The sequence below is a fragment of the Amaranthus tricolor genome, chromosome 15, assembly GCF_026212465.1.
Source record: "Amaranthus tricolor cultivar Red isolate AtriRed21 chromosome 15, ASM2621246v1, whole genome shotgun sequence".
Classification (NCBI taxonomy): domain Eukaryota; kingdom Viridiplantae; phylum Streptophyta; class Magnoliopsida; order Caryophyllales; family Amaranthaceae; genus Amaranthus; species Amaranthus tricolor.
Window position 1 is genome coordinate 3,686,023 of NC_080061.1, and position 10,427 is coordinate 3,696,449.

General features: G+C 29.5%; 1 protein-coding gene across 1 annotated transcript; it reads left to right on the forward strand.

Moving 5' to 3' along the window:
- Positions 1–1,832: 1,832 nt before the first annotated feature.
- Positions 1,833–3,580, forward strand: LOC130800726 (phospholipase A1-Ibeta2, chloroplastic-like). Its single transcript, XM_057664330.1, has one exon. It carries the CDS (start codon positions 1,882–1,884, stop codon positions 3,526–3,528), a length of 1,647 nt encoding a protein of 548 aa, XP_057520313.1. The 5' UTR covers positions 1,833–1,881; the 3' UTR covers positions 3,529–3,580.
- Positions 3,581–10,427: the final 6,847 nt, after the last annotated feature.

The following is a 10,427-nucleotide window of genomic DNA, read 5'->3' on the forward strand; positions in this document are numbered from 1 at the left end:
TTGGGAGTTGATAGATATTTTCATGTAAGACTGATTCTATCTTCATTTTTAATTTTTTTTAAAGTGTTTGAAATAATTAATTTTAATTGAATTTGATTAAACATTATTTCATTTTGTTTAGAATTTGCCCGTAATAGGATTTAAATATTACATACTTGATGACGGTGGATTTATAAGTAATGGTGTAATACTAATACGTTTAGAACAAATCAACAAAGTTTATCTTAAAAAATAAACCGGGAAAGACAATGTATTACAAGGCAGCAGTTTGTAGTAGAAATAATGTATGATAATTGTCAGACAGAACATAGCTAGCTTAAACTGAATATAGAGAACATTAAACATAGACAATATAGCTTTTGACTTGAATTGATACTAAGGAATTACGAAATTAACTCATTCAAACTTTTTATTGTATTACTCCATCAAAGCAGCTTCGCAGAAATTAATATCCTTCATATATTTTTTTCTTACCTTTCCATTTTTTTTATCATATATATATTTTTGAGTGTTGTTATTTACTTTTTTTTAAAAATATATTTATATATTTTTTATTTTTAGTACTGGATATATTAATGAAAGGAGAATATTAGGTGAAAATCAAACTGAAAACTTTTTTCTAAAAGTATAGTATTACTCTCCAAATGAGACTAGATTGTCATTTACTAATTAGTTTTATTTGGGGATAATTTGTTTTATGTGCATGCAAGTGTAGATTTCGTATTCGCTATGTTCTTGTTTCAAATACAAGTAAACGTGTAATTAGTCATTTTCATTTTTATTTTGGCATCAGCAAAAAGAATAATAATAGTATAATATTTTAATAAAAATTAATTAGGAAAAACCGATGTAGAAGGAAATTAAAAATAATATTCAAATGCATCTTTATTTTGGTCCAAAATTATTAATATTTGTAGCTTGCCACCTAAGATAAGATTTTTTTTCGATAAATATCTTAAATTGAAATTTTTTTGTTTGAAATTGAAAAAAAATTAAAGGGATGGTGAGCTCAAAGGAGATAATTTATTAAAATAAGTAAAAGTAGTGTAACGTTGAAGTTGTTTACTTTTGTACCGAGGAATTTCAATATTTCATACTACAAATTATATAAATAAAATATTTATACAAAAAACTTTGACAAATATATGATAAAAATAAAAATTAAATCAAATAAATAATAAAGATAAATAAAATAAATAATAGATATATATTAAAAATATATTTATAAACATAAGATTAATAAATAAAAAAAAGAAAGTAAAAATCTGGATTAATAAAAATTAAATAAAATAAAGTACTAAATAATAAACTCAGTTTCAAATTTTTAATCAATAGTCAACCTTAAAAAATCTGAGAGCAGCAGAGGGCAAAATCTGTAGTATCTCATACTAATTTTCTGCTGGTCAATTGAAACCGGTTCCCGGTTCTCGGTTCACCTTACGCGATTACACGTAACACAGGCGTTCATATTATTCAGATGACGTCATCCCTGCTATTATAATTAATTATTATTATTATTATTATTATTATTATTATTATTATATAATATATAGTCCCTCTTATTCATTGATTTAGGAATATTTTTTTATTATAAATGCTCTTTAAAAAAATAAAATTTTTTATCAACTTTTAAGTGGTCCCTCATCTCTCCTTGATTTTAGTGTGAAATTAAAATGTCCCTTTATCTTTGAATAGGAGGGGTATAATATAATACCCCTTTATTTATCATAAATGGCATAGACGTAATATTAAACAATTTAATGGATAATTTGGTGAATATAAAATTTAAATTTGCCTATATATATTCCCCACTGAATAATTTCATTGATGCTTAAGACTAGCAATCAAATTCCCTCTGCAAAATTCCTTAAGCTTTTAAGAATGGCGCAAGTTAGACATATGCCTATTAATTCTTTCCTTCCTTCACAGAGTAATCTACATAGTTACCAAAATCTTGGGTCTGGGTTACGGTGCGGGCAATCCCCATCATTAAAGTCCAGAAAACGGGTCTCCATCCGGGCTTCTTATGTTCAAGACCCAACCGAGAATACAAGGATCCATTTGTCTAATCTTGAGAAGTTGTTACAAAAGGAAGCAGAGCCCGAAGTGAGGCCCGTTGATATAACAAATCAGCAGCCTGAGAATAGCCGTGTGAAGAGAATACTTGATGGGCTTAACTTGGCCCAGATATGGCCTGAGGGAATACCGGGCCGGGGCGGCGAGATAGCCGCTGAGATGTCTCCCCGCCGCTTGGCCCAGATTCAGGAGTTGTTGCTTAAGCAACAACCGGAGTATTCTCCCAGGAATCATTTGGGAACCCAGTGGAGAGAGTATCATGGGAGTCGGGATTGGGAAGGTTTAATTGACCCTCTCGATGAAAATCTTCGTCGAGAGATAGTCAGGTGTGGTGAGTTTATTCAAACTGCCTACCAATCCTTCCACTCTGATCCCGCTACTACTGAAGAGGGGATCAGATCATGGAAGGAGATTGAGTTATCAGATAAATCATATAAAGTAACTAAAAATTTGTACACCACATCATCTATTGGTTTACCCAAATGGGTAGATAATGTGGCACCCGATTTAGGGTGGATGACCCAACGATCAAGTTGGGTCGGATTTGTCGCCGTTTGTGAGGACGATCGTGAAATTGCAAGAATGGGAAGAAGGGATATTATTATCTCACTTCGAGGAACTGCCACGTGTCTTGAGTGGGCTGAAAATTTTCGGGCCTTACTCACTCCAATGGAAGAAACATCAACATTTGAAGCTCAATCCCCCGAATCGGAAGCTAAGGTGGAATGTGGGTTCCTAAGTTTATTCCGAACCAAAGGAGAATATACCCCAAGCCTAGCCGAGGAAGTGGTACAAGAAATTAGACGATTATTAGATTTGTATAAAGGTGAACAATTAAGTATTACCATAACCGGACATAGCCTTGGGGCGGCTTTAGCCCTACTAGTCGCCGACGCGATCAGCACTTGCGCCCTGGAAGTCCCTTCAGTGGCGGTTTTTTCTTTTGGTGGACCCCGTGTAGGAAATCGAGCCTTTGCAAACAGAATAAAATCTAATAATGTAAAGGTCCTAAGAATAGTAAACAACCAAGACATAATTACAAGAGTACCGGGAATGTTCATGAGCGATGAGCTCGACCAAAAGTTAAGAGATAACCCTCAAATTTCAGGAGTACTTGAATTCCTAGATAATAAATTGCCATTAGCTTACTCTCACGTAGGAACAGAGCTAAAGGTTGATACAAAAATGTCACCTTACTTGAGACCAGACGCTGACGTGGCATGTTGCCATGATTTGGAAGCATACTTGCATTTGGTGGATGGTTTCATGGCATCAAATTGCCCATTTAGACCGAATGCAAAACGGAGCTTGTTTAAATTGTTAAGTGAACAAGGATCTAATGTCAAAAAATTGTATACAAATAAAACTAAGTCTTTGACTTTAAAGATTGAGAATAATGGAGTGGTAGCCATGTCTAATTGTTTGGCTAGCCATTCTTTACCAAATAAATAAAAATTAATTTTCTCTCCCAAACAAAACCTAAATATTGGGAGAGAATTTTCTATTTTTGTTCTCCCTTTTCTTTTATCTACTAATTATTAATTTAAACTGTTTATATTTATTATTATTTAATTATCCTAAAACTAAAAAAACTTACAGAAAATCCAAAATTAGTGAATAAGTTATTTTTTAACGGAATTTTACATAAGCTTGAAATTTTTTTATTATCATGGAGAAAAAAAATTTTCACCTATGACTTTTCACTATAACTCTTTATTATGTAGAATTTTTCAATATTTTATAACATCTTTTTAAACATATCCTTTATTTATTATCTATTATAAAATACCCACACTTAAAAATGATCATGGGTAAAAGACGCTACAATTAACCTACCAACTATAACTAAAAGGGTTTGAGTCTGAAATTTAGAGAGTCAATTATAAATGTTAAGTTCAATAACACTAAATGAGTATGGGTCTAATGTTTAGACCTAATGAACTTGACCCTAACCCACACTACTTCACTAGGAGTCTAGGACAAACTTGCTTCAAATTTAATATATGAAAAATTTAGACCTAGACCCAATTCATACATTATTTTAAATCTCGTTAGTTGTTAGACCTTAAAATCATAAAAAAGTTAGGAATTAGAATAATAAAGTCAATTTCCATTTAAACTTTATTTTGAACCCCAAACCCATGAAACCTAATTAGTTGGATCTAAGTCTAAATATGCTCTAATGGTTTGCATTTGTGCTATAGCTAGATCCAATGCAAACCCACATTCAGCCTATGCCTTATAAGAAATCGTCTTTCGATGAGATGATCTCAAAACCAAAAGTTCATATTTCTATAATTTGTATTAATTGAATAATTAGTGCATGTATGATATGCGTTTTCGAGTGAACCTCATACAACAATTTGTGAAAATAATACTTCTAAAGTATAATCAGCAAGCCTTGTGAGAGATCGCCTTACCATGAGACCAGAGTAGTCCAATTAGCCCAATTTTTTAATTTTTATAATACACGATCACTAAATAATTAATCAATTTAAGGTCATAATCGATCAATTTAAGGTCATAATTGATACCTTTAAGGTCACAATTAATGTCTTTGAAAGTTATAACTGATTATTTATAATTTATTACTTGAAAGAAAATTGATCGCTTTAAGATTATGAATAATCTCTTTTAAGTTATAATAGACTCGTTTGAAATTATAATTTCTAATTAATTACTATATAGATGATCACTTATAATTTAACACTATAAGCTTTAAATTGATCACTTTAAAGCCATACAAAATCTATTTAAAATTATATATTTTAAATTTAAATTAATTATTTTTAAGTCAAAATTGAAAATAAATCGGCTCATATATGTCTGATCTCACGGACAATATTTTATGATAGTTTGTGAAGTATAATAATACCATATAGTACTTGTCTATACGTAGGTGGGAGTAGATGTTGTCACTCATCACCAATTGAAAAACACACCCAAACTTTCCTCAACTTTAGGATTAAAATGCCCATCAAGTTTGATCAAAGTTGTTCAGCAAATCGGTGGCTCAATTCCCAAATACTACATTGATTGGGGTTTCGATTTTTCAGTTACTATAACACTTTGATTCGGGTCGGTTCAATTACGGGTCTATTCGAGTACAGGTCTATACCGGGTTAACACCACACTGGGTCGGTTTCGGTTTCGGATCAGGTCAATTCGAATCAGTTCTATATCGGATTAGTTGAATACAGCTCGGATCCAAATCGGTTAACTGAAATTGAAAGTAAACCGAAAATGTGTTCCTTTTGCAGGTTTATCGAACTGATATTACCCGACCCGAAGTTATACCCGAACCGGTTGACAATCGAAAATGGAAAAACTGAACCTGAGTTGTAACCGATTTTTGTAACTGACACATAACCGTTAACCGAGATTACCCGAACCTAATAATGATCGACCCGAGTCATATCCGACCCGAATCATGCTCGAAACTGAACTCAATACGGCTAAAACCGACTTAACTCGAACGAAGTTTAAATCGAACTGCTATAAACCTAAACCAATTTTTAACATAGAAGTATGATCGACTCATATTCAATTATCTTATTAGTTATTCTAATAAAGTGATAAGTATTTTAATAAAATAAATTTTTTAAATACATAGCTTCATATATTTAGAGTTAATAATCAATGATCAATGTTTATCTAACTACTTTTAATCGAATTAGATGAAAATTGATAGAACTTTATAATTTTATTTCCGGTCAAACAAGTAAAAGAAACAATTTAATATTGATCACTAATTGATTTGCATTTTTAACTATTTTGCTTTAAGTGAAGGAAACCTTATCATCAATTAAAAAATGGCTAACAACTTAATCTGATACTGACTCGATCAATAGTAATTAGTAACTCGTAATTCATGGTCGAATTCTACTTGAAAAATACCCGAACCCGATCTGTACCCCATAAAATCGAACCAATTATTAACCGATGACAACCCGAGACTGATTGAAACTCGACATGAACTTCAACTGACATCGAACTGATGCTAATCCGATAGCTCGAATAACTAATCAGCCGAATCGTGACTAACCGACCCGACCTGAGTGTGACCCGTCGTAACACGTATTCGAAATATAACCGATCCGAAAAACACATGAACCGAATAACACCCATCTGAGTGTGACCTAATCACCCGATTGAATACCTCTATTTTTAGCTAAACTAAACTTAATGAAGCAAAATTAATATTATTTTTTAATATCAATATTTGACTCAACAATATCAAACTTATTTTAGCTAACCTAAACTAGATATAATTAAATCAAACTTAATTTAGCTAAACCAAGCATAATTAAGTTGTATCAAACTCATTTAGCTAATCTAAATTCGATTCAGTTAAATCAAACATTAAACCTACTTATTTTTTTTATTAAATTAGATTTGATTCAGCTAATTAAACTTAATTTTAGCTACATAAAACTTGATTCACCTTAACCATAATTATCTCTAGCTAAACAAAATTTCATTTAGCCAAATTAAACTTATTATAAGCTAAACTAAACTTGAATAAGGTGAATCAAATAAGGTGAATCAAACTTAATTTTTTGTTGAACTAATTTGATTCAGCTAAATCAACCATTTATTTATGCTAAACCAAACTTGATTCAGCTGAATCAAACTTATTTTTAGCTAAATTATACTCGATTTAGCTTTATCAAACATATTTTTACCTTATTTTTAGCATCATTAGAATTATACTTGGTATTAGTATGTATTAGTATATATTAGTATTTATTGATTAACATGTAAGTGTTAGTATTTATTATTGTTAGTATCGAACTCATTTATGGAGTATATAACTAATAACTATACTTAAAAAAAAGGTTCAAATGACTATTTATGTCGGACTTTTAATCTATTAAAAATATTTAAATTGGTATTCTTTATGAATAGGATTGACAAAACGAACTTACACAACATAAATTAGCAATTCTGTAATCTTATATTACCTCACTAATTTTGATTTTTTATATTCTCTTTTATTTATAAATATCCCTATATTTTAATCTACAATACCCAGTTTTTAATTTCTGTGCCAAAAGCAAATGAGGTCGTATAACAGGAACAAAGTTTGATATAATGTTTTTAGACAACGAACATAACAAGACTATTTATAATAATAATAATAATAATAATAATAATAATAATCCTGAATCCTCAAGATCACTTTTTCATCCATTTGCAAATAGTCTTGGAGTCTTACAGACTTACGTACGTTATTGGCTTATTGCTTCAAGTTCAACACTTACCAACGTTCTTCATTCCCACAGGCCACAATCCCATCCATTATTTCCACTCCTTAAAAACCACCTCTTAAAAACATTCCAACACTATCAATTGACGGTTGCACATTTTTTTTATTTTTACTATTTCCCTCCCTAAAAACCACCTTTCTAAAAATATTCCAACTCTTTGCTCACAGTCACAGAGAATATAAATATAAATAGGTCGAGTCAATTGCAATTCGGGTCGATATCAAGGCAACTCATTTGCAGGTTCGTTGATATCAAGTCGGATGACCGAATAGGTCCGGTTCATTTACATGTCCAATCAATATTGGGTCGGATCAATTACGAGTTTGGATTCATTTCGGATTGAATTATGTCGAGTACCTATCGGGTTAAAGACGGGTTCGAGTTATAACAAGTTGGGTGTAAATCGAGTTCGGTTAACCACATTGTCAGGTTAATATCAGGTTTGGGTTGTGCTCAAGTCGGGTGACGGTCGATTATGGGTCTAAAATAATCGGGTACATATCGGGTTACAGGTCAACATCAAGTCGAGTTTCGGTCGATTACAGGTTACTACACCCTGTGTCAACAAACAGGTCGAATACAAGTCGATTTCAAACGGTATCATGGGTGAGGTTCATTTTTTAGAGCCCGACTTATAGGAGTAATATATGTATGATGATGGACGGCAAGCCATAAATTCATGCATTATTAAAGACATTGCCATCGACTAACCACTACTCCACTAGATGATCTAATTTGCAACGCCATGGTAATGGGGTGTATAGAAAATATATTAAAGGATAACAAAAAGAATTCTACATCATTATTATGAAACCAACTTCAATAATAGGGTCACATACTGACAATTTAATTACAATATTATAAAATTTATGTTTATGATTACACAAGAGATATCCGGCGAGCTGACGTGTATGTCTAGATCCATGCAAACTAAAACGTAAAATAATGATAAAATATATAATATATTTTAGGGCTTGTGGTTTATGTTTTTAATAGAAGTGATAGGATAAATTATAGATCAATCAAATATGTATTGACTTTGATTTAAGCGATAAAATTTTTTCAAAATTAATAAAATTAAGTTTATAAAATCATATATATATATATATATATATATATATATATATATATATATATATATATATATATATATATTAATTTTAGAAAATTAATTATATATATAGAAAGAGAGAGGGGGGAGAGATCCAATGAGAAAGGTGTTGAAAATGAGAAGGGTAAGAAGGAACTACACCCTTGTTTTGTCTAAAAGTAACTATGATATAAATTTTTAGAATGCTTTTATTTATAAGATAGTATATATTTTTGTATATATAGTAATAAAAAAATCAAACAAAATTTTTTCTCATCCTTCTTATTTTAAAAATCCTTCTTATTTTGATCATATACATATATATATATATATATATATATATATACATATATATATATATATATATATATATATATATATATATATATATATATATATATATTTGTTTTCTTGGTTTCATAGGGTGAGGAATGAGGTTAGGTTAAAGAATTGGTTAGCTAATAGAACAATACATTCATATAAAAAAAAATTAAAATTATTTATTAGAAAAATCAAAGTAAGAAAATCAACTTAAAATAAATGCGGACCTAAAAAACTAAATTTGGAGCCACTATCAAATTCAACCAAAATATTAAAAAAAAAAAATATTCAAATGTTAGTGGGCTTCGAGCTACCCTTAATACCCATCTACGTTGCGTTTTGATGGTGTGTTGACAATAAATTTATTTTATTATTATTTAAATGTTTATGATATCAATATTTTTTCATTACTTTGATTAGGGGCCTTGGTATAAATTATGTGGGTGATAGTTATTAACTATGATTTTTTTGTTTCTCATCTTTAATCTAGCTCACTTCAAGCTAAGATCTTGATCGTACAATGATCACACCTTTTGTGGTCAAACTTTTGAACAAGCTCTTGGTAATTTTTGCTCTTTCGGTGATTTTAATGCTTTCTCTCTTAATAGTGGTCCCTTTGCCTCTCATATGATGAAGAAATTGATAGACATTTACTTTGGTGTTCGGAAAAAAAATCTCATTTCTAATTGCATGTTCAGCTTGAGACAAATTGCTATTCTTAATTCCAATTGTGAACCACATGCTCAAGTCTATTTCTTAAACACATGCTCAAGAAATAGGGAAAGCAAAGAAGTAGAGATGTGAAGATAAATATGGCATAGGAACTCATGGAAGATATGTAATAATATAAATAAAATTCATTTAACTTTTTATTAGCAAGATTTTGAACCGTAGGACTTCATTTATATTTTTTAAACATATAATAATTAATAGATTATATGTAATATAAATCGATAGTAAATTCCTCTTAGATGCAGTTTAAGTATTTACTGTCAACCTTAATTTATCAGGAATCATTAAATTTTTATTTTATGAATATTTTATTTTAATTGAAATATTCACATAACAAATATTCCTAAAAGAATCTTCTATCTAGTGATCACAAATTCTAAATCATGGAGCAACTTGTTGGTTTGTTGCTTAAATAAGTAAATTTCAATGAGCATTGTCACTTGTTAGAGTAGTTTTATATAGCTTGGAAATTACTCAAGTTCAAGTTGTTAAAAAACTATTAGAGTCCGAGGAATAATGACAGAAAACAAAAAATAACATGCACTGCCACATGCCTACATAGTTTTTTTCTATTCGGTTAGTAAGTTTGTATATAAGATTTTGCAATATTTTTTATTTTAATTTATTTTTTTTTGTAAAATACTTTTTTTTTATTTTATTTTATTGGTTTATTTTTATTCATTTTAATTTTACTTTTAGAGTTTAGTAGTTTATATCAATTTCTTAATAACTAATTATTAGTGCTGCAATTTTATCTCTTAAGTGTTCTCTCTTTAAAAATAATTGTAACATTTAACTTTTTATATAATTTAATATACTAATTTAATTTTTAATATCTCATATTATATATAATAAAAATTACTATATTTTATTTGAAATTAATAATCTTTTTATTAAGAGGAAAAACAAGATTTTAATTAATAATATTTTAATTTACA

What these genes read in the sequence shown, in the direction of transcription:
- LOC130800726 (XM_057664330.1), top strand. Translation starts at nt 1,882, where the DNA reads ATGGCGCAAGTTAGACATATGCCTATTAATTCTTTCCTTCCTTCACAG.